The sequence below is a fragment of the Littorina saxatilis genome, linkage group LG2 (assembly GCF_037325665.1).
Source record: "Littorina saxatilis isolate snail1 linkage group LG2, US_GU_Lsax_2.0, whole genome shotgun sequence".
Classification (NCBI taxonomy): domain Eukaryota; kingdom Metazoa; phylum Mollusca; class Gastropoda; order Littorinimorpha; family Littorinidae; genus Littorina; species Littorina saxatilis.
In genome coordinates, this window is record NC_090246.1 from 31,783,291 (window position 1) to 31,810,039 (window position 26,749).

Consider the following 26,749-nt stretch of genomic DNA (forward strand, 5'->3'; position numbering starts at 1 on the left):
AGTTTCCGGCCGACAGATTGACTTAATGATTTGATATCGCTTCATGCGACTTTTTTCTCTCTTTCTTTCTGTCTTTTTTTCAAGAAGAATATGAAGAAGAAGAAGAAGAACAACAACAACAACAACTACAACTACAACACCACCACCACCACCAACAACAACAACGACAACAACAGCGCCAGCAGCAACAGCTGAAGCAACAATCACAACAAGAATCGGGATGAACAACATTTTAAACTATCATCCTTTGCAAGTTCGTTGACCCTTGAACAGAAAACTAAGCCATGCAGCTTTGCCCCCCATCACAGATGTAAGACAACTTCTAACCTTACACAAATACAGCTAACTCCTGTTACCTTCCCGCTGGTCCTTTTAACCGTTGACACTCATTCTAACTTTTGATAAAGACCTAAAATACAAACGAGGGAGGATTTCACTCAGTCTCAGTTTTCGATGCTGGCAAAGTTCCCTCTTGTAGGGGGCGGGGAATAGAGGGAGAGAGAGAGAGGGTGAGCAAGAGGAGACTGAGGGAGAGAGAGAGATAGGGGGAGACATGGATGGGGTGGGGGGAGAGAGAGAGGGGGAGGGAAGGAATAGAGAGAGAGGGCGCGAAGAGGAAGAGTGAGAGAGACAGAGGGGGGAAAGGAATAGAGGGAGAGAGAGAAAGGGAGTGAGAGAGAGAGAGAGAGAGAGGGAGAGAGAGAGAGAGAAAAAGAAGGAGAAGTAATTGTAAAAGGAAAAAGAATGTCCAGTATGAAAACAATGTCCATTTTGCGTGTAACTGAAAAAAACCATATTGTATAACAAATTCCAAACAAGCACGCAGACGGAAGAGAAAGAAAGTTATCAAGAAAGAGAAAGAGAGCGAGTGAAAGGGTTATAAGTTTACAGTAAGCGACATCACAATAAAAATAAAAACCCTTTCGAAATAGTACCCGCTGATAGGACAACAACAAAAAAGTCTGATCTCCTTAAAAAAAATATATAAAAAAAGAAGACAAAAAAAAAATGAAAAAAAAAGTTCCCTCTTGTGCAAGGACGAATTCATCGGGCACCGCCAACCAAAAATCAAAAAAAAAACTGTCCTTGTTTATATAAGATCGTGTGTCTCACAACCAATCTGCTTAAAATGTACCAACAACAACAACAACAACAATTACACATTCATTCTTCCGTCTTAGTCTGTGCTGTAGTAAAAGCAAATCGCTTTTGTTCTCCCTTAGTTATATATTTCTTAAAGCGAATGTGATGATGCCGCAGAAGAGTTCATCATATCATACATTCAAGCTGTATTGAAATTCAGTTTAAGTCAAACCCATAGAAGCATACTCCGCTAGTTATAAAGGCTGCCCTTTTCTGAAAAAAAAGTTCACCAACGCTATTTCCCTCGGTTACATAACTGTTCTTTCTGGGCGGGAAAAGAGCAGACGCGGTCTGCGTCACTGTCCTCCAAGTCCTAAACGATTTTGATGATGCATCGGCGTTATAAACAAGAAGAAGCAAGAATGGTTGGCGGTAAAAAGAAAAGGAGAACATTGTTGTAATAATTTTTTTTTACTCTGATGCTTTTTCATGTACTGAATGCAATTTCGTCCTGCTGCGTCACCATGCTGGTATCACATGCACAGCAGATGTCCTTTTTGATCAGAAAAAAAAGAGAAGAAAAGAGAAAAAAAAATGCCAAAAGAAACATTCTGAGAAAACAGATGGAAGATAAAAATAGGACGGTAGGGCAAGGGTTAGTAACAAGCCGGGGGAGTAACGAGCCAGGGGGAGTAACGATACGGGGGAGTAACGAGATGTACCCCCAAAAAACAAGTCATTAGGTTTTTTTGGTCATTTCTTTGGTACAGAATGAAGTAGCAAGGTCAAACCAATAACGTTCGCAGTCGCCAGCATAAAATATCTTTCAGAGTATATGCACCAAGAGTGTCCCTTGTATAACATAATAAGACCATCTGAGTGATCGACAAGAAGAAGAAGAAGAAACATAATAAGTCAGTGAACGAAAAGTACACTTAAAGATAGATTCCTCACCAGGTAAAGCCTCTTGTAAATGTCCACAGGTCTATTCGGGTTTCTGCATACGATGACAGCATCCTTCCACTTTGACACATACAAACATCAAACCAAATCATGGCCAGCTGTACCGTTTTTCTATGCAGAGTGCAATTTTATCGATGATTTAATTTCTTGAGTGATGATACCTGTGTAAGTCTTTCAAATTAAATTGTGAATCCTACTCTGCACAGAAAGCAGCCCGGCTGTTGAGTTTTGTTATATGTTATGGGGCGGGGATGTAGCTCAGTTGGTAGTGCGCTGGATTTGTGTTCAGTTGGCCGCTGTCAGCGTGAGTTTGATCCCAGGTTCGGCGGAAATTTATTTCACAGAGTCAACTTTGTGTGCAGACTCTCTTCAGGGGCGGGGACGTAGCTCAGTTGGTAGCGCGCTGGCTTTGTAGCCAGTTGGTCGCTATCAGCGTGGGTTCGATCCCCACGTTCGGCGAGAGATTTATTTCTCGGAGTCAACTTTGTGCAGACTCTCTTCGGTGTCCGAACACCCCCGTGTGCACACATGCGCACGAAAAAGATCCCACGTTCACAGCGAAAGTCTCAGGGCTTGGAAAACACGAAGACACGCATGCATCATCTCTCGTCTCCGATTATCATGATCGTATTTCGATACTTTGAAGAGACAAACCCAATGCTGGTGTGTCGAAGAAGACAACCACAACGGGCTTGTTCGAATCAAAGTATCACACCATATCTTCAACGTATTACCAATACCTGTCCCAATATAGACCAGTTGGTCTAAGAGGACGTTAAACCCTAATAATCAATCAATCAGACTCTCTTCGGTGTCCGACCCCTCCCCCCGTGTACACTACATTGGGTGTGCACGTTAAAGATCCCACGATTGACAAAAGGGTCTTTCCTGGAAAAATTGCTTAGACACAGTTAATAATTGTCTACCTATACCCGTGTGGCTTGGAATAATAGGCCGTGAAAGGTAAATATGCGCCGAGATGGCTGCAATCTACTGGCCTTATATAAAATTCCATCTCACACGGCATCATTGCAGAGCGCCTAGAACTGTACCCACGGAATATGCGCGATATAAGCCTCATATTGATTGATTGATATGTCCAAGAGGAAGGATGCTCTCATCTCATGTAGACGCCGAGCTCTGTGTTGGCTGACATGATGGTTTATACGAAAAAGAATGTTTAACATGTACTGATTGTACACCACAAGTATTATATATTTTTCTCTAGAATACTCAAAAGGATTCGCGTTTCAGAACGGGAAAGGGGAGGGGAAAGGGAGGGGGGGTACTGTATACTATCAGTAAATGTTAAAGAAACATTTCCTCCAAACTTCTTATACCATATACGACATTGGGAGATAATGTATCTTTAACATTTATATAAGAAGTTGGGAGAGAATGAATCTTTAACATTTACTGACAGTATACCGTACTTATACGTATACCATTTTTTTTGGAATAGTGCTAAAAAAGATCCGAGGCACAGGTGGAGGAGGTGTAATACAAATCCTAATGCACCGGCCTTTCTCACAGTATAAATTGTGCATGAAACTAACCCGGATTCCCTGTAGCTCAATTAGCCAAAATAGACCATAACACTAAAATGTCAACACATTTCTCTAGAAAAGCCCAGTTTATAAAGGTTTGAATTTACATTATCTGCCATTTTTGGTGTTTACTCGACTGCTGGAACCAACAAACCAAAATCATCAATAGAAAATAATAACGCAAAGATGTCCTTACTTCAGTTGGTGTGACACTGAATTTCGCACATTTTTGGGGAGACCCGATTTCTCATGCGGTCAATGTCAAAATGTGAACAGGGAAAACGGGATGCAGTTACATTATTTCATTATGCAAGTAGAGAATTCAAATAGTTGTTTACATAACATACATCAGAAACTGGTCTCTGTGTTGTTAACTTTACAGTTTTCACAAGCGAAATACTAATTCTCAATAATTATTAGACAACCTGCATAATTATTACCCTTTTACTGAATAGAATAAATGGTACTTGAACGTATCGGCGGTACAGGGGGAGGGGTGAGTGAGAAGTGGGATGTCGGATGAAGGATTTAAGGCAAGGTGGGAGGGGGTGGGGGCGCAGAGGGGGGGGGGGGGGGACTCAGGACTCAGGACTCTCAGATCGGGACTCAGGAATGTTTTATTTTAGGCCATAGCCCATAAATAGGGTGAAACACAATTACAAATAGAAAACATGTTCACAGGCAATCTGCTATAACGGTTCAATCTTAATATAATATGAAAAACTGGAACAAATCCATCTGACAAAAAATACTGGTTTTCCTTGACAGGAACTTCCCACATCTCAACCAAAAACAATTTCTTTTCGTTTTTTGGCCTTATAAATAAGAATGGCTAAGCTCTTCACAAGTTTAGGATTTTGTGACTTGACAAGTATTGACAACCTAAATGTACTTGGTATTCTACAATATTTATCAGGAATAAACTCTGTACGCAAGTCTTTTTATGCTGGACAAACAAATACAAAATGAACATCGCTTTCAATACATGTTTTTCAAAAGGGACAAAGCAATTTCTCGGCTAGTATAATGTTATCATATCTGTGCTTATGTGGTTCGGTGACTGATATTCCCATTCGAGTGGGAAAAAGGCGTGCACAAGACTGCACACAGCAGGGGGGCGGGGACAGAAAGGGATCAGCAGCGCGTACCGAGGGCGCCATCACGGAGTCTATATAGTCACCCAACCGCGACTGAAAACCTGGTAAGCAAGCCAGGCAAACGCTGGACAATGCAACGCGCTGGGTGTCCAACGCTTTACCCCCGAATTGATCGGATGACGTTAATTTATAGTCTAAAAGGTCATGACGCTAGCTCGACCTAGACGTATGACGCGTTTCTAGTTATCATGGGTATTTCTCGGGTTTGTTTTATTGGCTCACGTAAGTGTAGCCTATGCGATGGTAAACTCTGTCTGTCTGTGCGTGCGTGCGTGCGTGCGTGCGTGCGTATGTATGTATGTGTGTATGTCTGTGGTAGAAACTTTAACATTTTTGGCTAAACACCGAAATACTCATTTCACGTGGTTAATTTTCAAGCACCATCTTCAAATTATTGAAGCAATGATCAACATTGTGTCGGCATGTGTGTAGTTAAAGCGTGTATCCAAAGAAAACGGGTGGTGGGGGGTTTTGAAGGGGTACAAGCAGTTGACTGGTTTGTGTCGTGTTTGGCATGCAGACGGCAGGTCAGGTGTCAAGATCAGGTCAGGGGTCGCGCGAAGGATTGTGGTCCAGTTCTCACCTCGCCGATTCGCCGGGGAAGACGATTTCATGTTGTTCGGTTTCTAAGCTCCAGAAAAGTAAATAAAGAAGATACCAAAGGGAGATTTCCTACAATTTGATCTGCACAGCGTGTTTCCAATGTCCACGCGAGGAAGAGCTGTCGAAAGCGCGGCAGTCAGTGTCGATCTTGCAGCCGTATCCCGGTAAGTTCAGAGACAGATCTAGTGTCTCCCACTCTCATAACGTGTCACCTACTGTTAATCCGTTTTGTTTTAATTTCTTTTTATTTCAGCAGACACGGATGTCAAACACAGTGCTAGGCAGTCACCTCTAGTGAAATGAGTTGATCTAAAGTGCCTGTAATGTTTGGATGTCTTTGCTCGTGGTTCGATTTATGTGAATTTCAAGACTTGCAGTAGAGTCTCAAGTTAAGTTTACTCTGCCCGAAAAAAACTGTCCACCATTTACTTGAACATGCAGATATAAGGAAACAGAATGAATCTGTTCTCAAAGTCAAAATGATCACGATTTTTTCCTCAGATTCAAAACATGCACTGTCATGGTTTTGTCTGTACAATACACCACTAAACAGTTCCGACGTTTACATGGAACAAAGAAGGAAAATCACGTGACCGCACAGACGCCTCTCATTGGCTGCGTCATTTTTTCGAGGAAACAAATCGTCTGCAACACAGCTTTGCGTATGTTCTGCGACTGACGAGTCAGACACTTGTGTTTATTTTGTTGTTTTGTCGATGTAAATTCAGCGATTACCGATTTTAACAATAGCATGTCACTGCCCGATGATTGATTGTGACAACGGAAGCTACCGTCTTCAAAATGGAAAGCTAAACTTTGCAAAATTCACCAGCTGACCAGGTTCCACACGAGTCTGTGCTGTTCATGCTAACCACCGTTCAGGTAAGCGCAACACTGTAACAGTTGTTGATCAACTTATTTTATTGCCTGACATTCATGCGATTTATTGTTTTTTTCTGCAAATTCCATAGCATGATTACAAAACCGTTTAGCTAGACCTGCATTTATACAGCAAATTTGAACGTTACAAAAACTGCACACCGGCACTGCATAAAATACTTGTTTGAATCTGCCGTGCATGAGATCAAAAAATGTGGCTCACTTTCTGTGTCAGTGTGTTTCCGTTTCTTGTTTTTTTTGTTTTACTTCATGTTGTTAGAGCATGGCTGTGATTAAAAAGCAATAAAAAATTGCTTTTTATAGCCATAAATTGTTAAATCTGATATGCATCTGTCTGTTTTCAACAGCTTGCATCCGCATCCAACACACAATTAAGAAGAACCCAGCACAAGCTTTTTTTTCACCTGCAAGGGTTTGTTCTCAACACTTTCTTGATGGCACACCAACTGCAGAGAACTCTTTCCCAACACAAAACTTGGGATAGCCTGGATTTCAACACAGAGTAAGTTTTTTTTTTAAATAACTTTCTTGTTATATTTTGTGTGTGTACGCAGTAAAGAAGATGGGAAGGTGTTGAATGTATTTGTTCACACATGCTGTTCCTAGTATCACTATGATGTGTCTGTGCCTTACAGCTTGAGTGATTTAATTGACTTTTCGTCTGTTCGTGTGTTTTGAAATCTGAACAAGAATGAATATCAATCAATATCAATATATGAGGCTTATGAATGTGGGAAGCCAAGCTAAGTTTTATGTGGGTGGTTTGTTTCCAGAGTGCGATTTGATCAACATTAGGAGAGCTCTCCATAGAACCCAAAGGAACAAAAACAAGCTAGTGTACCGGGGAATTCACAGGGGGAGTTCTGTATTGCACTGAAAATGACTACAGTGGGTCCAAATGACCACCTTTATAAGTTGAAGTTGGGGGCATTGAACCCAAACGGACAACATATGTGGAGAACCCTGCATGAAGATGTAATACTACCATAAATACTGACAGAATGAACCCTGTTTGGCAATGTTTCAGACAGCAAGAGTGCTGATAGACATACCCCGACCAGAGCACCGGCTAGGCAGAAGAAAATGGGCAATGCGAGATCTGGAATTCCAGTTTGAGACGTGCCAGGCCCAAGGATCATCAAGGGAGAGGAATGGTGCAGCTAGTTGATTGCCAGAAAAGTGTGACTCTAGCCCTGAACAAGACCCATTCACAACAGAAACATTTCTGGGTGCTCTTGTTTTTGCTTATTTGTTGATAGTTTTTTTTGTATAAGCAGATGCCAACTTAATGCACACCCGTTATGCGCAATCTTATTGCAATGATTAAGCTGACTAAGGAGAACAATAGACTCAGATTGCAAACATGGCTAAGAAAAAGAATGCAGACAAGAAAAATCCATGGTTATTCAGAAATCTGATTTCTCGCACAACATATCATATTGCACTGGTATAGCCACGACCAGTCTCTTACAATTAATTCATGGTTTTAGTGTCACCCTTTGCAACAAGAAGATGGCAGGAAAAAGTCAAAAATTCTAAAAAGACAAGAATTTTTAGCGATCAACCAATGAGTATTGACCCTAAACGTTATAGTATAGATGAGATGTTGTTTATGCAACAGAGATGAGGATTAGACCTTCAGGATCTAGCTTATCGGTTTCGCTAATCTAGGTAGAATAAAGTATATGTCACCAGAGTGGCCAAGAGCAACCTTAAACAATTTACTGGTTTGTTTTCATTTGTTTGAATGTTTCTCTCTTCTTCCTGCGCACAATCTTCTCTCCATAATTTTCATGTCCCCTGTGCATACCATAACATGTTCTGAGGAAAAATGTTTGTTTGGCTCACTTTCTGTGTGTGTCTTTATTGATGTTTGTATGATGCAATGAGTGTGTCAGAACAAAATCTGAGTTCTCGTACTTTGAAAGGGAGAATGAGAGACAAGACAAAGCATTACAGCACAAAGTCAAACATATCAGCACTTGCAAACAAAATGCACACAATACAGTCAGCTCAAAAAACTTTACTTATGTTGATAAACGTTATCACTAGCAGCAGATCAAATCTGATGACTTCATCCACTTGGCAATGAACATATTGGGAAGACAGATATCTAGTTTTATATATACCAAAAACACACATGTAGTACAGTAAAAGTCATATCTATAATGGTGTACACAGGAGCCTTCCTTTTCAGAACTCCAAACAATAATCTGATAAAAAAAAAATCCACTACAGAAAAAGAGGGAGTCTTAAAATGTAGGAAAATTAACATAGGTTTTGACAAGACAAACATTTATATTTTAGATGCGACCCACCCTACTACCTTTCAGGCTGAAAACTTACAGAAACGAAGCAGCTGTTCAACAATGTTGCTCTGCCCATTACATGTGTAACGAGTAGAGGTTAATGCCTGGATCTGGCAAAGCTTTTACATGAGTTGACAAATTGTTCAAATTATTAGAGTCGTCAGGATTGTTTACTTTGTGGAAGGGTTGCTCTCCTTGTTTATCTGTGTGGTTTCATAGTTAAGAGGAAAAAGCTGTTTTGTTAATACCGCTTTCCCTACTTCTACTAGTTCCTCCTCCTAAGTGCATCCTGTTGCTGCCTGTATCAAAACGGGCAACAGGATTTGATTACTTTGGGAACAGGAGGTTGTGATGGCTGGCTCTGGGTAACAGGTTGTTGTGATGGCTGACTCTTGGAGACAGGTAGAAGTCTCTTTCTGGTTTTGACAAAGATGCAATCAGGGGCTTCCTCCTCCAAAATGACTTGCAGCCAGCTGTTGCATATGGTCAAAACACTGCCAAAAGGGAGAAAAAAAGAAAATAATCAATATGAGAAAGAGAAAGGAGACAACAACTTTTACTAAAGCATCATTTAGGACAATTTACCAAGTTGTACATAACAAATTGCTCACAAATTTGAGTGCAACTTGCATGAAGAGCATTGCAAAATTAAGACAGTTGCAGGGATGGCCAGATCTCAAAATCTTAACTTGCCAGACAGGTGAGTCATTTCAAGAAAGTCCAGTCCACCAAAAAGAATTGCTTGCCGGGTACAAACCACAGTTGCTATAACTGCATTGTTTATATAACGTTTTGAAACTAGAGTATACAACCAGAAGTGTTGCATTTGACGAGAATTTTCACTAGCCAACCAGGCGAGTTGCCAAGCGGTTTTAACTAGCACAGCGGATTTTTTGTACTCGCCCCTGGCCATTAGTCAGATGATTTGATCATCCTGAATTTAGAAAGTCGGGTCAGTCATTGCGCTGATTAACTGTATCACTATCAGTATCACTGCACTTTTCAAAAATTATATGTATATGACAGCGACAGGCATAATTTTAGTGTGTATTAATACTAGTTTGCTGGTTTTTCAGATTTTGACACATTCCCTGTTCACTGAAACCAAAATGTTGTTAGGCTGCACTGCCATCTTGCAATTCAACTTGAACCATTCTCTTTTTCAAAAGTAAAGTGCAAATATGACTTATTTAAAAAAGTAGAGAGGTTTCCTACCTGTAAGCCTTTCCTCCTTAAAACTCGTTGACGAGGCGATGCATGAGGTCGAGCTCACACTCACAGGCAGCCGGCGATGAAGACGCTTGGCCACAGGAATCGCCCATCTTGCTGCCTTTCAATCCAGTTGTGATGATGAATGGATCAGGATAAAGCACCCCTTTCACATACAACTTCTGCTTGTACTCCCGAAGAAGCACCCTCTCTGCATTTTCTGCTTCACGGTCGACAGGAATCCCATCTCCCAAGTTCCAAAGCAGGAAAAGCTCTAAAACAAAAAGGCCTTGAGATCAAATCACAGTTTTTCGCACCTGTGGAAGGCATTCTTTTTCCCCCTCATCACCATTTTGTATGTAAACGTACAAAATACTCACTGACTCAGCCTGAGGTAAGCTTAGCAGCTATACAAACTGGCAGTGGCAACTTAGTATGCATGTTTGTTGTTTCTTATCTTACCCACACGTCAGATTGAAAATGGAAAACTTTTGCATACACTATCGCAACATGTACTGTAGCCTATGCATCACGAATCGGAATATAGTTATGCTTCATAGTAAGTTAGATTCCGTGGACAGATCAACGGCACTTATTCAAGTTTTTGACTTTAATCAACTGAAAAGTTAAGCGTATCTGAAGAGAGAGCACTTACTAAGTTACTGTTAGTGTTACAACTTACAGGGCGGAAAACCGGTCTTGGGAATGAACAACACATCGCATCATTGCAAAGAGTAAATAACGAAAGAAATAAAACTTACCTAGCTACAAGTTCCTCGTGTGCACCTTCCACACTCGTTTTCCGTACACACGACAAGGTTTTCGATGCTTCAGTGCTCCACAGTCGCACCTTCTGGATGGAAATCTCGCTCAAATCGCACATGTTTCAAGTTGCTGAGAAGCTAGCACGACGCGTTGTTTACTCGAAAAAATTGCTACGCATGCGCACTGTCGCAATGGCCGCGGAACTGTTTAGTGGTGTATTTAGTAAGTCTTAAGTACTTTGCAACAACTTCCTTGAACGTGAAAGACAGTTTTTGAATGCTAGATCTGTATCGCGTTTCATTCCAGACTCGATCCTCTCTTTGATTGTAGATCTACTGTTTGCTGTTTACGCACTATCATATGATTCGCTATGTAACGTTTGGTAAGCTTACCTTGCAACAGCTTTCTTGTCTTTGTTGGCATTTCTGGCTGTGTTGACCGTCAGAATTATTTTAAGAACCAGGCTGCTGCAGTCGACATGTTTCGCATATTGTAGGGTCACCATGCTGCATAGGTAAAGTGGCTTGTATTTATAACCTGACTATTCTGTGTGTGTTACGGAGTGAGTGAGTTTGTGTTATGTTACTGTTTGTTGATTTCTTACGGGAGCCTTGAAGGCTTCGCCTCTTGTTTTGTGTGTGACAAGCAACAACAAAAAGAAAGTGCATTGTATTGTATTGTATTGTATTGTATTGTATTGTATTGTATTGTATTGTATTGTATTGTATTGTATTGTATTGTATTGTATTGTATTGTATTGTATTGTATTGTATTGTATTGTATTGTATTGTATTGTATTGTATTGTATTGTATTGTACTGTATGCCCTTTGTGCAGTTCTAACAATTCGTTGAAGAGATTAAAGAACTACGCGAATACTTAAGAAATCTCGACTAACCAGCCAAACCACATTACACAATCACAGACAGAAAGACAGGCGCAAACACAACAAGTCGCGTAAGGCGAAATTACTACATTTAGTCAAGCTGTGGAACTCACAGAATGAAACTGAACGCACTGCATTTTTTCACAATGACCGTAGTCCGCCGCTTGTGCAAAACGGAGTGAAACTGACGAGCCTGTTTAGCGCGGTAGTGGTTTTGCTGTGCTGCATAGCACGCTTTTCTGTACCTCTCTTCGTTTTAACTTTCTGAGCGTGTTTTTAATCCAAAAATATCATATCTATACGTGTTTGGAATCAGGAACCGACAAGGAATAAGATGAAATTGTTTTTAAATCGATTTCGGAAATTTAATTTTGATCATAATTTTTATATTTTTAATTTTCAGAGCTTGTTTTTAATCCAAATATAACATATTTATATGTTTTTGGAATCAGCAAATGATGGAAAATAAGATGAACGTAAATTTGGATCGTTTTATAGAAGAAAAAAAATTATTACAATTTTCAGATTTTTAATGACCAAAGTCATTAATTAATTTTTAAACCACCAAGCTGAAATGCAATACCAAAGTCCGGCCTTCGTCGAAGATTGCTTTACAAAAATTTCAATCAATTTGATTGAAAAATGAGGGTGTGACAGTGCCGCCTCAACTTTTACAAAAAGCCGGATATGACGTCATTAAAAGTATTTATCGAAAAAAATAAAAAAAACATCCGGGGATATCATTCCCAGGAATTCTCATGTAAAATTTCATAAAGATCGGTCCAGTAGTTTGGTATGAATCGCTCTACACACATATACGCACAGACAGACAGACAGACACACACACATACACCACGACCCTCGTCTCGATTCCCCCTCTATGTTAAAACATTTAGTCAAAACTTGACTAAATGTAAAAAGCATAACATGTGATGTCAACTTCGCTCAAAGACAAGTATCATATAGAAATAAAAGAACATTTAATGTTTGCAATGTAAAGGAAAATTAGCCGTCACCACTTGTCTGTCGCTATGGTATATATATATACTACTTATGACCGCACTAACACCAAATTCTTAGCATATAACCACGTCATGTCCCAAATAGACACTAGTTCTGGGGACAGAAATATTAAGTTAGCATAGCATAGCTAACACCAAAAGGTCATAATACCAAGTACATACAGAATAAAGACAGAAAGATCTTCCCTTTTCATACTTCATTTTCTCAGATTTTCGCGGTATTCATAGCGGTGGTCAGTTTATCACTGTATTACGCACAGTGAAAGGTGACGACCCGAGTCAAATTTAAGTTGACGTCACGCGAGCGGCTTCGTTTTTAACACCCTAATCCTTGGAGGGACACCAGAGGAAATGGGTGGGTGGCTACTGAAGTGAAAGGGAGGGACCGGACGGACGAGTGGGCAGTCTGTTGGTCAGCATGTCAACTGTTGCACGCCCCGTGCCGTTAATTTATAGTCTAACGGATTTCGCGAGGATAAGAAGCGTGTCCTTTACACGGTCCGACGGTTTTGAGTCTATACATACAGTGTGTGTGGCTGAAACAGGGGTGTCGACATTCTGAAGACTTCAAGGCAGCAATGGTTACGACAAAAAAAGAAGAAGAAACAAGAGAGGGAAGAAGAGGAGAGAGAGGAAAAGACAAGAACAAATTATTGTTGAAAAACATACTGTGCTCTGTGAGATTTCTGAGAAGGCTACATGAAATACTGTTATTGATATTTGTATTGTTATTGTTATTATGATTATTGTTATTGTTATTGTCTACTTATATCGTTGGAGAACTTTCTGTGGGTTGCGATTATGATACTGCACTTGGACAGAATGGTTAATTCCCGATTTGTGTTAACATCTTGGCATTTCAATTGATACGAAGAAATGTGTCATGTACAGAAAAAACAGTTCTATGAGTTATCTCGCTTTAATGAGCGCTTCTGGGGTGATAACGCGAGACAACTCCTATGATCTTGCTGCGAGGTGGCGCCAGTTTCCAGCCAAAAGAAAGAAGGGGCATATAACCTCACCAGAACCGACCATTGTCTGTTTACAGTATAAAATGCACGACTTACACACGAACGGTTACCAAACGGATATGCTATTTGGGTCCAGTGCAAGTTGTTTTTTTCCTTTCTCATGTGATCTTGCCGCGAGGTGGCGCCAGTTACCAGCCGAAAGAAAGAGAGGGCATAACCTCACCAGAACCGCCCATTGTGACCTATGTAATCTGACCTTCTGTGACTTTGGTATTTGGTTTGGTATTTTTATTGTACACTTAAAAACAGTATTACAGTAAAATAGCCCCTCTCCCTCCAACCTCCCGCCTACCCCACCCCCCTCCATCCCCGCAAAAAAACATTTTAAAAAATCGGACTGCCAACCCCAAATGAAGGCGTGCAGCATCCGTACATGTGCTCGTTCGTGTTTGTGCAAGATTTGACACTATTTGCAGTGAACAGTGGAGTTTTGTCGCACATGCCTCCAATGGCTCCAAAAAGCCATTTTCCTCGTGGATCTTTATCGTGCGCATTCGTGCACACGGTAGTGTTTGGACACTGACAACAAGCTGCCCGGGTGGTTCGCTATAGGGACTACATCTTTCGCCGAACTGCCCCGGGGAAGATCGAGCCCATATCCCAATAATTATAGCGACGACCTGAGTTTTAAGACAGGCGCGCTTTCGTCTGAGCTACATTCACCCTCGTCTCAAAGGCCAAGAATCCCTTGGTCGTTTGCCAGCTGACTGTTTGGCAGGCGCGTGACTCTTTAACTTGATGTTCAGTAATCTTCAGATACACTAATACATGTACTATAAAAGCAGCCGATCGCCCCCCTCCCCCCCCTCAATGCCCACTCCTGCGCATCATTTATCACAGACATCTTTCTCCTTTCATCCCTACCCCCTCCCTTACCCCTACCCTCACCCAACCCAAAACCAACACGACCATCCAATTCACGTATACAAACAAACCCACACTTTCCAAGTTAGTGCGCCCAGCCGTGCCTCAAATGAAAAGGTAGAAATCGATCGAAGAAACAAAACCCCAGAAATAGACGCACAGAAAGAGCTTTTCACAAAGTGCAACCAAACTTTAACGCTAGCTGTGATGGAATGTAGAGACTGCAGGCCCAAAAAGTGCACGTAGCCCCAGATTTTGAACTTCAAATTGTAATGGGTCGGCTGCAAGTTCGAGACCCGCAAAATTGATATAAACTCTTCATCCCAACCCTTTTCAAAGTAGAAACAAGAAAGCCCAAGAGACGACGACAGAAATGTTTTCATCCATTTTGCTCTATAAAAAGGGGGCAATTTTTTCACCGCGAAAATTATTGTACATGCACCTCGAATAAAATGTAGGAAAACGTCCTTACACATCTCCATCATAGACGTACGTTTCCAATCGTCACATTAGCTCCTTTACAAATTACAAGTCGCGTAAAGCGAAATTACTACATTTAATTTAGTCAAGCTGTGGAACTCACAGAATGAAACTGCACGCACTGCATTTTTTCACAATGACCGTAGTCCGCCGCTTTTGCATAACGGAGTGAAACTGACGAGCCTGTTCAGCGCGGTAGTGGTTTCGCTGTGCTGCATAGCACGCTTTTCTGTGCCTCTCTTCGTTTTAACTTTCTGAGCGTGTTTTTAATCCAAACATATCATATCTATATGTTTTTTGAATCAGGAACCGACAAGGAATAAGATGAAATTGTTTTTAAATCGATTTCGGAAATTTAATTTGATCATAATTTTTATATTTTTAATTGTCAGAGCTTGTTTTTAATCCAAATATAACCTATTGATATGTTTTTGGAATCAGGAAATGATGTAGAATAAGATGAACGTAAATTTGGATCGTTTTATATAAAAAAAGTTTATTACAATTTTCAGATTTTTAATGACCAAAGTCATTAATTAATTTTTAAGCCACCAAGCTGAAATGCAATACCGAAGTCCGGCCTTCGTCGAAGATTGCTTTACAAAAATGTCAATCAATTTGATTGAAAAATGAGGGTGTGACAGTGCCGCCTCAACTTTTACAAAAAGCCGGATATGACGTCATCAAAAGTATTTATCAAAAAAAGAAAAAAACATCCGGGGATATCATTCCCAGGAACTCTCATGTCAAATTTCATAAAGATCGGTCCAGTAGTTTGGTCTGAATCGCTCTACACACACACACGCACAGACACACACACGCACAGACACACACAGACACACACACACACACACACACACACACGCACCCACACACACACACACACACATACACCACGACCCTCGTCTCGATTCCCCCTCTATGTTAAAACATTTAGTCAAAACTTGACTAAATGTAAAAAGAAGTAACATTAATTAACCCTTTCGCTGCCAATCAAAACTTCCTGACTGCCAGGGAATATTGGAGTTCGGGGTGTAATAATTCACAAAAAATTCTAGCTCCAAACTGGCAGTAGGTAGGAAAGTAAAACCTATGTTATTTTTTTAGGAAATTCAACCAAGAATCTGTTTTTAGTATCTAATCATGGAAATAATGCACAAGTGCAGGACGGGTATACCCGTCCTAAATAAGGCAGTCAAGGGGTTTTAAAATCTAGCTGGAAACCGTGCGACAAGGACTCAAGCGCAGTCTACGAAACGCCAAAACTTGACGTGTCGGCAGGGTTGTCACATTTTTTCATTGTGGGGGAAATTTCGCCGTCTCAAACTTCTTAAAATTGCCCGCACCGTGAAGCCTCTCATTGATTGGATGAAGTCGACATCTCGAAGTTGGCTACACGAAGCTTTGACGCTGAATTAAAAAAGACTTCGCGAAGTTGACTTCGGGCTCAATCAAGGACAGCCTTTATGTTCATTTCCACAAAGTTGCCGAAAAGATTTCATCCTAGCAACATAATTAACTTGACTGCCTTATGACGCAGCGTCTTCTCCGTTCAGGAAATTTCCAGAAATTCTACGTCACTGCTGACACACAAATAGCAGCCAATGGCTTGGAAGGATATCTCATTCTCATGAATAAACATAAATGGTGACGCGGTTTTGCGTCTGAAGGCTATTTTCGGCCTTGGCGACAGGGTAGGGGAGAGAAATCTCGACTCGTCAAAATGGCTAACGGTGACAGTCGACCGGGCCCTAGTAGGGAAAAACAAAGCGGACTGACGCTACAGGCGGTGCAAATGATTATGGATACTGACAGGGGAAGGGGGAGATCTTCTTTCGGACGATTCGTTGGAAACAGGTAGATGACAGTGATTATAATCCTTTCTTGGAGCAAGCAAAACAGCCACCTGTGTTTGATCCACAGGCTTCGGAAGATGCGCCGGACTGATTTTTCAAAAGTTCATATTTAAACATCATTATAAGCCAAACTAATTATTATTTCCATGATTAGACACTAAAAACAGATTCTTGATTCAATTTCCTTTAAAGATAACATAGGTTTTACTTACCTACCTACTGCCAGTTTGGAGCTAGAATTTTTTGTGAATTATTACACCCCGAACTCCAATATTCCCTGGCAGTCAGGAATGCACATACGCAAGTTTTGATTGGCAGCGAAAGGGTAAATTGAACCCATTTCAGACGCTACGCCGCAATAATTTCAATAGCGTCGGGAATTACCTACTCATAACTCATAACTCATAACTCATAACATTTTATTGATCCAACAAAGGAAATTAAATTGGTCATCAGCACATATAGGTCATTAATTAATAATTATAAAAGAAGAAGAGAAGAAAATTTATAAAACCCATGATAACAAAAAAATATCTAAAGTAATATATGTGACCCTCCACGACGGTATGAGTCGCATGTCACCTTTGCATGATTTTCATATTTTTACATTTTCCTAAAGAGCTTTTTATGCTCTATCCTGTGGTGAAAACCGTTTTTAGAAAAGAGCAATAACTGTTTGAGTTATAAGCCTGTGACTAAGGTGACCCTCACCCTGTTACCAGACACTCCCCTGACTTATATTAAGCCCAGCGCAAAACCGCGCGAGGTGACATGCGACTCATTTCGTGGTGGAGGGTCACATATGTACAACTACAATACCCTTTTTACTTGCACACTTGACACACCGACACACCAACACACATGCATACATACCTACATACATACCTACATACATACCTACATACAATGGCCTTAAGAGTTTGAGAAGGATTTCTTGGTCGTTGGTACAACGTAAGGGGATGAATAGATATAAAGTGGATGGTGAGCGTATAATTTACTCTTTTTTTTACATGGGTAACTTTGAATAGTGTCATGACTTTTTTTTCATATTTTTTGTGCGCAATAAGTGTTCAACTGTTGGAATTGGCAAGTCGATGGAATAAGTCGTTGGTCGTGTCTTTGTCATGTAGCCCCTAAACATGGATACTAACCGATCTCCTGGTTCACTCCCCCTCTCCCCCCCCCCCACCCCCTTTCTCCCCCACCCTCCCTCTCCTACCCCCGCTGCTCACTACCAAGTTCAATGTGTCAAAACAGCACAGTTTGTTGTTCAGCACATCTTATATATACCCCCTTTCTTTCTTTCTGTACCGATCTGTGTAGCTAAGGCCTAAAAAAAAAAAAGGTGTGGTTACGGTAACCCGACCTACCCTATTTTTGGGGGCCGACCCTATAACTTTTTATTACATTTGTCAAAAAAATACCCCAAAAGCAAGTAAACGAGTGCAGAAAACGCAATGAAAGCGAAAGTGCCCGAGTCGCACACTTATTTCCCTGTCAAGTAGGTTTAATTTGTACACATTAGAAAAAAAGTTTAAAAAAAAAGTGATTGCCTACCTTCCTACCCTATTTTTTTTTTGCTATGTTACCGTAACCACACCTATTATTTTTTTTTGCCTAATCAAACAGTTTATAGGCAGGTCAGTTCAGCCGAAAAAAAGAATGTATTCTGTCCCGTGCAATTTTAGTTTACTGTTTCCACGCACCATTTTTGTTCCATCTCTACAGATATAACGGCTGTAAATTAATAAAGCAAAGTTGAACCTTTCAAGCGTTTTTATATTACGTGTGTCTTCAATTTACTGTTTTCTTTCGTCGTCATGTTCCATGTTCACCACGCAATCAAGCGCGTGCCGACGGTATGTCAAACGGTGAATTCTTTGTCGTCAAATGCAGGCGCTTCTATACAATGAAATATGAACGCCTTCTACTTTAATATTTCAATTCTTTCTTTTTTTTTCGTTTGGGAGTAATCAAACCGGTTTTCTTTACCTTTACGAAAGGTCTGGTCGAAATAATTTCACTGCTAAACAGAAGCCCGGGGGAGCGCCAATTTTCTTGGTTGGCTGCTGCGTGGCGAACAAGGTACTTTTTGCGGCATGTGCAACACAAAATATGATAAATGTTTTCAATTGACGCACGCACGCGCAACCGCGTGTTTTGGTCTCTGTCTTAATCATATCCCCTCCGCCCTGCCCCCCCCCCCCTTCATCCTCCTCTTCCTCCCACCCATCCTCCTTCACGCCATATTCCACGCTTCTGTGAACACCAACCGGTGCACACACCATCTGGAAATATGACAACTTACTGCTGCGAAGTGGCGCCAAAGTTATCATTGAAAAATCATTTGACATTCTCATATCCTCCTTAGTTAACCCCCCTCCCCCTCCTCCTTCATGCTCAACACCCATCCCCTTCTTCCCTCCCCGACATTTTCCTTTAAAATCTCATTCATTTTGTGTGTGTCAGTTTTCTGTCTCAGGTTTTAGTCTCGACGATGTGTTGTAAAAGCATCTTGGTTTTCGTAAAAAGGGCCATTTCCCCCCGAACAGATGGCCAGCCTGTTAATTTCTGTCTAAAAATCAAATGCGATTGGATGCGATCGAGATGGCTGCAATTTCCTGTACTCTCACACACCCACACACCAAGGGTTTGTGGAGACTCTATAGCCTGACCTCTGCCATTTTCACAAAGGTTACAGACGACATCTGATTAAAAGATTCGCAGTTTCAAGCAACAGAAGTACGCGCAGAGTGCAGTAACATTAGTATCAACACCTGATACTGATTATAACGACTGGGTTAATAGAAGAACCTAGCCCAATGTTACAATGGTAGTACATACATAAACATTCAGTCAAGTTATACACATAATTATACAACAACAATTTTAAAAATACGATAATGAAATCATTGTAATTATCTGTACTTCGGTGATGACTATGACTTGTTGTTGTTGTTGTTGTTGTTGTTGTTGTTGTTGTTGTTGTTGTTGTTGTTGTTGTTAGCCTTTTGGCCTTTTTCATTATATGATTGTATCGTAAATGCAAGGAGTGTATGTTTCCACACCAGAACAAATACCAATGTTAGCAAATGATAACAGAAATGTCAAGAAAATGGATATCAACTTGAGCGGCAGGAGAATGTTAATATCAGTGTGGAGACCTGTCTATTATTAGTTGCTAACAGTCATCATATTCGACATAACGGTTGTATAACCGGCTAATTTTCTTCTAAAACAATATTTAAAGCGATATCCTGCGACAAAGATGGAACAAGTGCATGCAGACCCCGACCGCTCCGCCTGTCAGCCACAGCAATCACTTGATCCGATACAGCCAACCACTCACCGGCCAGACTTGAATATTACCCAATATTGACGGACTGTGTGATGATATCTTCTGCTATGGTCTGTTGAGACAGTGATATCAAAATCGAGACCGGAGGTCGAGATTTTGATATCACTGTCGAAACAGACCAATAGCAGAAGATATCATCACACAGTCAGTCAATGTTAGATATATTGCTAAATTCTCTGGACATTTTGCATTTACTGTAAAGAAATTACAAAAGTATTTGTCTCAGTTTTGCCTGATCCATATCCCTCCCTCTGATTATTATTTCTTTTTGTTCACTCTTTTCTTGTACTTTTCAGTATTTCAAAATGTCTTTTCTTTCAAAAAGTCTTTAGTCACTTGCTCAACTAAATTCTGGGATAATTACATTTTCATATATATTTGTTTGTTTTTAAATGTAGGTGTTTTTGTTTTTGAAGTGGTGAAGCAATAAAGAGGTCGTCGATATCAAAACTGATATCGACGGAAATGTCGTCGATATCACTTTTGCACTGAGCTCAGTTTTGCCCAATTGACCAATGGAAATCCACGTAACATATGAAATAGCAATATTCGTAGCTGTGGTGTTCTCAAACAACAATTTCTTACACTTGAACGTGCATTTCCATGTGATGTTCTCACACACACAAATCTCATAGTTGAACATGTATGCATTCCCATTTGCTTTGCGTTTTTTTGTCCTAAAGGGAGCGACAGATTCAGAATAAACTTCAGACAGGAAAGCCCGTCCTTCATTCAACCCGACGTCGACTTCGCGAAGACTTCGCGAAGTCATTTTACTGAAAACTCAGTGCAGAAGCTTCGTGCGGTCAGCTTCGCGAAGTATAGTCGACTTCGCCCTGTTAAGGACAGGCTTAAGAACAATATGTACTATATATTTTTGACGTAAATTGAGTGACGCAATTTCATTTTATTCTTCCGCACTTTGACCGTGCAGTTTGTATAAGCAGGTCAGCCTCTGGGCAGATCGGTGGCGGTGTGCATGATCGTGTTCGTAAGGAGGACAGTACCTTTGAATTCTGAATGACACGACTGTTGTAAATGCATATATCCCATGACCTCCCTTCTTTGTCTCTGTTACTTCAGTATGGGTATATATGTAACATGTTGTATTTTTATAGCTCAATAAATACATCATGGACTCCAAAAAATATATGATAGTGCAGATTCCGATTTGGGAAAAGAACTACTTTCCTCCCGACCTTTGACCTCGCGCCGAACAATGTGACACATTTGTATGAAGTTCCAAAATCGTATTGCACGGCTCAGAAAACCATATCAGTTGCACGCAAAAATGAATCTCGGAACTGATCTGATGTATGAGATGCAATAAGCAAACGTTTCTTTCATTATGAAAGCAATGCAGGTCGAAAAAAACGAACATTCAACTTACAAGATACCCAGATGCTAGCGAACCAAAACAAAAACACGAGTACCCTCCCTTGCATCGTTAGCAGACGACTTTTGAGAATCTGTCAGTAGTGTGTTTTGGTGTGCGTCTTCAGTTTCTCTGGCAGTGTCGGTGTGGGAACTGACAGAAGCTAGGGAGCACAGATAATAGAAGCACTGTCACATAGACTAATCACACAATCAATACACATTTGGCTCATGTTTTAAATGACAGTTTCGAGTTTGTTAGTCAAACTCAAAGCAACAACACTGTCACTGGTGACATGCGTAGCGAGACCGAGAAGCGTCCTTACCTGGCACGGTTTGGCTTCGCTATCAAACATCGGCTGTTTCACGTGTTTTGCGAGCAAGTCTACTCTTTTGCCTGGCTCTGCAGTAAGTCCACATTGGCGATGAAGGTATCCAAGAACTTAACATGTGTGTATTTTTCCGTAATCCAGTCATATTCCTTCAAAATGCAATCAATCGGCGGTGACAGACGTGTCAGCAATTCGCGACTTCACCAACTCGGTCCCGTTTTGCTCACACCCATACCAGTTTAAGTTCATCCATGCAAACACACTCGCAAAACAGTTTATCACGTAGATACATTTCAAATAGGGAGCAAATGGTTAAATCTAAACCTACATATTAATTTGTTCCCTAAAATTTGCTTCTCTGTCAATAAGCCTAATTGTATAATAACACGTTCGAGAAAAACAACGTGGAATCGATTCTGAATCGAGTAAGCCAAATGGGTCCCAAACCCGTTTCGCCCGTTCTGCCGACCTGAAACGCAAAACAAAAGAATTGTGCGCTTCAACTAAATTAATTTCTATACGACTTCATTACTTTCTTGCAACTTATGAACCTTTACTTAAAGCTTTTAAATGGTCTGAAAGTAGTGTTACCGCGTACTTATCGATGCACTCATTCGTTTTATTTTTTCAGCGACGGTCAGGTTGCAAAAGGGCTAAGTCTCGCTGGCAACACTGTTTTACACTCCACAGATCGCAACAGTGCCGCTAGTAGTCTACACTTTGTGTTTGATGGTAGAATGGGATATACAGATTACAACACTCGTGGTTTTTTATATGGCTTGTATTTCAGTCAAGACCCAGCGGGAATATCAATCGAGAGCCACTCGCCAGAGGCTCGTGTCTCCCGATGATATTCATCCGCTGGGTCTTGACTGAAATACAAGCCATATAAAAAACCACTCGTGTTGTAACCTATACGTACAACGTTCAAAGTAAATGTAACGTTGGGTTCTGTCAATAATGAAACGTTCCAATTACCTACCATTTGTGTTTCTTGACACGACTGTTGATTGTTTGCACCTCACAGTCTTCTGTCTTTTTTGTTTATTTTACAAAATATAAAAGAAATCAAGCGTGAAAGACATATTCCCACCAGAATCGCTGACCGGCACGGTTGGCCTAGTGGTAAGGCGTCCGCCCGTGATCGGGAGGTCGTGGGTTCGAACCCCGGCCGGGTCATACCTAAGACTTTAAAATTGGCAATCTAGTGGCTGGGCATTATGGGGTTAGTGCTAGGACTGGTTGGTCAGGTGTCAGAATAATGTGACTGGGTGAGACATGAAGCCTGTGCTGCGACTTCTGTCTTGTGTGTGGCGCACGTTATATGTCAAAGCAGCACCGCCCTGATATGGCCTTTCGTGGTCGGCTGGGCGTTAAACAAACAAACAAACAAACCAGAATCGCTGAAAATTAAATGTCCGAAGGACGCGGCTGTGCATTGAAAATGTTCTTAAAGCATTACAGTCCTTCCCTCTCCCCCCCCCTTTTTTTGAAAACAAAAAATCAACCATCAAAGGACTGTTATAAAACTCGTTTAACTAAACAACCGTGAAAAGACATGCTTGAGAACATGGAACAATATGGACTTTTTCAGTGAGCGTCTGCGGGTTTCCACCACACACAAAAACCTGCTCGAGTACCATTTCAATTGACCAGATGGTATCAGACAGTTTTCCTGGCCATTTTCGATACGACCCCCTCCGAGGAAAAGGAGTTTTCAACAGCGGGGTTTTGTGTTTTAATCACCGTCCTTGGACCGCAATGCTACACAATCAGTCCGAGAAAAACATATTTCTCTCCAGTGTACCGAAAACTCTTTTACCGCAACGTACCGTTTTTCTTTTCAAGGTTGCGAGCGAAAGAAGGGTTCCTTGAAAGGACTAGAATAAGAGTACTTGTGGGAGAGTGGAATTATAGTTGGAGAGATGGCTTTTCTTTCATTCGTCTGTTACTATAAATGAATGGGGGTGTTGATGTGTGAGGGTTTCCGGGGAGGGGTAGCTTCTTGGCTGTTTTCGAGAGATAAAAGTGATGAAACTTGATTCAAAAATCAAGAGTCACAGATTAATCTTTTTTTGTGTGTGGTCATTTTATTTCTTTTCTTTTTCATTTTACTTTCTTTTATGCTTTCACCCTTTTTTACGGCTTTTTTTTTTCTTTTTTTTTTAAATGGTTGGCTTATTCGGCGCTTGAATGCTTGTTTGTTTGTTTGTTTTTCAATATCATTGTTTGTTTGTTTATTTGTTCGTTTGTTCGTTTGTTCAATCAATCGATCGTTTATTTGTGTGTTTGTTGATCGTATATTGCAACATGAACTATTGCTTTCATCAAGATAATTAAGACTACATCAAGGCTCTCTCTCTCTCTCTCTCTCTCTCTCTCTCTCTCTCTCTCTCTGCCTGTCTCTCTCTCTCTCTCTCTCTCTCTCTCTTTCGCTCTCTCTCTTTCTCTTTCTCTCCCTCTCTCTCCCTCTCTCCCCTCTCTCTCTTTCTCTCTCTCTCTCCCCACCCCACCCCACCCTCTCCCTGTCTCTCCCTCTCTCCCCCTCACTCTCTCCCATCCCTCTCTCTCCTTCACTCTCTCCCTCTCACTCTCTCCCATCCCTCTCTCTCTCTCGCTCTCTCTCTCTCTCTCTCCCCCCCCTCTCTCTCTCTCTCTCTCTCTCTCTCTCTCTCTCTCTCTCTCTCTCTCTCTCTCTCTTCTGTCTCTCATTCACTCTCTCTATACATACCGCAATAACTTACGCCACACTTTGAAAGGAGCAGTTAATAACAGCAGACGAGCAAAAGAGAGCAAAAGGGAGAAAGAACGAAGTGGGAAAGCGCCAAGAGTAATCGGGGTGTGACCCATACACCGCTATCAAACTGACAGCTCTTATTAACGCTAACGTTTGTGTCAAATTTAATGGAGCTCGACGCTTTATTAAAGTTGGCTAAGTTGTCGGCATAGGGTAGCTGCCAAGTAGCGTTATGCTGACAAAATAGTTTCAGTAGTACCTGAAAATGGCGGGATTTCGTGTTTCAATGCCTGCTGATCCGTAGGTCAACGGACGGGGCGTAATAGTATATGAATGGTTTCGGTTATGCCTGACAGTGATGCGGCGGGTTTGTTTGTGTGTGTGAGTACTACGTATGTCAGTGTGTGTGTGAAGGGGTATGGGTGAGGGGTATGGGTGTGGGTGCAGTGTGTGTGAGTGTGTGTGTGTGTGTGTGTGTGTGTGTGGGTGTGTGACAGGTACGGCAGTATTGTGTCATCCCAACCTGCCGCATCCCAGCCTGCCACATCCCACCCTGCCGCACCCAACCTGCTGCGTCCCAGCCTGCTGCACCCCAGCCTGCCGCATCCTTGCCTGCCGCACCCCAGCCTGCTGCATCCTTGCCTGCCGCATCCCAACCTGCCGCATCCCAGCCTGCCGCAATGTAAATTTACATTTCGTCCCTTCAGAGCACCAACTGTTTAACTCGAAAAGCCTGGTTTTGAGAAAACGTCACATGAAGTTTTTGAAAAGGCTGCATATTTATAAATGAATGGATAAAATCACACGACATTTTGTCTGCAAAATGATTACAATGATGAAAAGTTCCTCCGTTGTTTTCAGGCGTGTATGTTATCCGAAAGGCAAGACATTTGTTGATTTAAAAAGATAAACAATTATTGCATACCTTTTTTTCAGACTATTTCTGCAACAACTGTAGTGGTTCATTCAATGTCGACTTGTTGCATCAAAATATGCTCGTTTTTGGTGACAGTATGTAGGACAACAACTGTTCGAACAAAAATATGCACTTGTGAACGGTTGAAAGAATTGAATGTTTAAAAAAAAAGAGTTGTCAGTAGGCCTACAGTGTTGTTGCACAAAAGATAATGTGCTATATAATAACGTTCAGTCACCAAAACACCAACCTGCGTGCCTATTGATGCAAACACTCAGTTTCATTAGCTGTTTTATCAATTTTACAACAAATATTTTCAGATACACACACTAATCAAACATAAATCGATATTGCGGCAGGCTGGGATGCGGCAGGTTGCGGTGCGGCAGGCTGGGATGCGGCAGATTGGGGTGCAGCAGGCTGGGATGCGGCAGGTTGGGGTGCGGCAGGCTGGGATGCGGCAGGGTGGGGTGCGGCAGGCTGGGATGCGGCAGATTGGGTGCAGCAGGATGGGATGTGGCAGGCTGGGATGCGGCAGGTTGGGATTCCGCCGGCAGTATATTTGGTGGTAATGCTAAACATATTACGGAAAAACCCTTCCGGAACTGTCTTTTAAAACCATAGTTTTGCACAATTATTGATTCTGAAGATTACAGTGGATGAGCAAGAAGGCATTCTGTAGGATTTCACACTCAGCAAACTTGACGAAATAGTGGAATGTTCTTCCGCTTTGACCTTCTTATTTCAGTTGAAATTATTATCTCGGATACTGCTACACTTGCTGAACATGCTCAACCCACTGGCAATCTAATCAATTTCCTGGGTGGTTTTGTTGTTGTTCGGGGAAGCAACGCACAGTACAAGTACAGTCGTCATCATCTTTCGTCGAAAATCTGGGACACTTCGCTCTTGTATATATATTGTGTCATGCGCGCGAGTTTTTACAACATCGGCTCAAAAAGTATGATTCCTTACGGAGAACGATGTCTTATAGGCTGTAAATGAAACCTTTAATTGTATATTTGCTCTATTTGAAGTGGTCAAAAATCACAAGTTTGTTTCAGTAAACCCTTATTTTGCAACCAAGGGCAATAACTGTTGCCTGTTGCATCCCAAAGGAGATAATTCACGAATCTAATAATTATGGTTTACAGATAGAGCACCCAATAACCTTTACATTGATGTAAATAATTATGCCGTGACTTTTGTATGTTATGAACATGTACAACTTGTTTTAAGTCAGCGGCAACATTCTCAATAATGTTTATACGAGACTGTATATGCATACACACTCACACTATTTAAATAACGTGCGCAATTTTTGAAAATAATACGCTGGTGGCAAGCTTTGTTTCAAG

At 41.2% G+C, this 26,749-nt stretch overlaps 1 protein-coding gene and 1 long non-coding RNA gene across 2 annotated transcripts in view; both read right to left on the reverse strand.

Moving 5' to 3' along the window:
* Window positions 1-8,314: 8,314 nt before the first annotated feature.
* On the reverse strand, window positions 8,315-10,698 carry LOC138958769 (uncharacterized). The gene is made up of 3 exons (XR_011453497.1): window positions 10,533-10,698; window positions 9,778-10,045; window positions 8,315-9,056 (listed from the first exon to the last, which is right to left on the reverse strand). It is a non-coding gene; the product is annotated as an uncharacterized lncRNA (long non-coding RNA).
* Window positions 10,699-24,988: 14,290 nt separating this feature from the next.
* LOC138958115 (uncharacterized) overlaps window positions 24,989-26,749 on the reverse strand; it is a 7,071-nt gene continuing 5,310 nt past the window's right edge. Inside the window, exons 2-3 of the mRNA XM_070329185.1 lie at window positions 25,731-26,000; window positions 24,989-25,208 (exon numbers count right to left, since the gene is read on the reverse strand). Coding sequence (XP_070185286.1) covers window positions 24,989-25,208; window positions 25,731-26,000 — 490 coding nt within the window. The remainder of the gene's footprint in view (window positions 25,209-25,730; window positions 26,001-26,749) is intronic.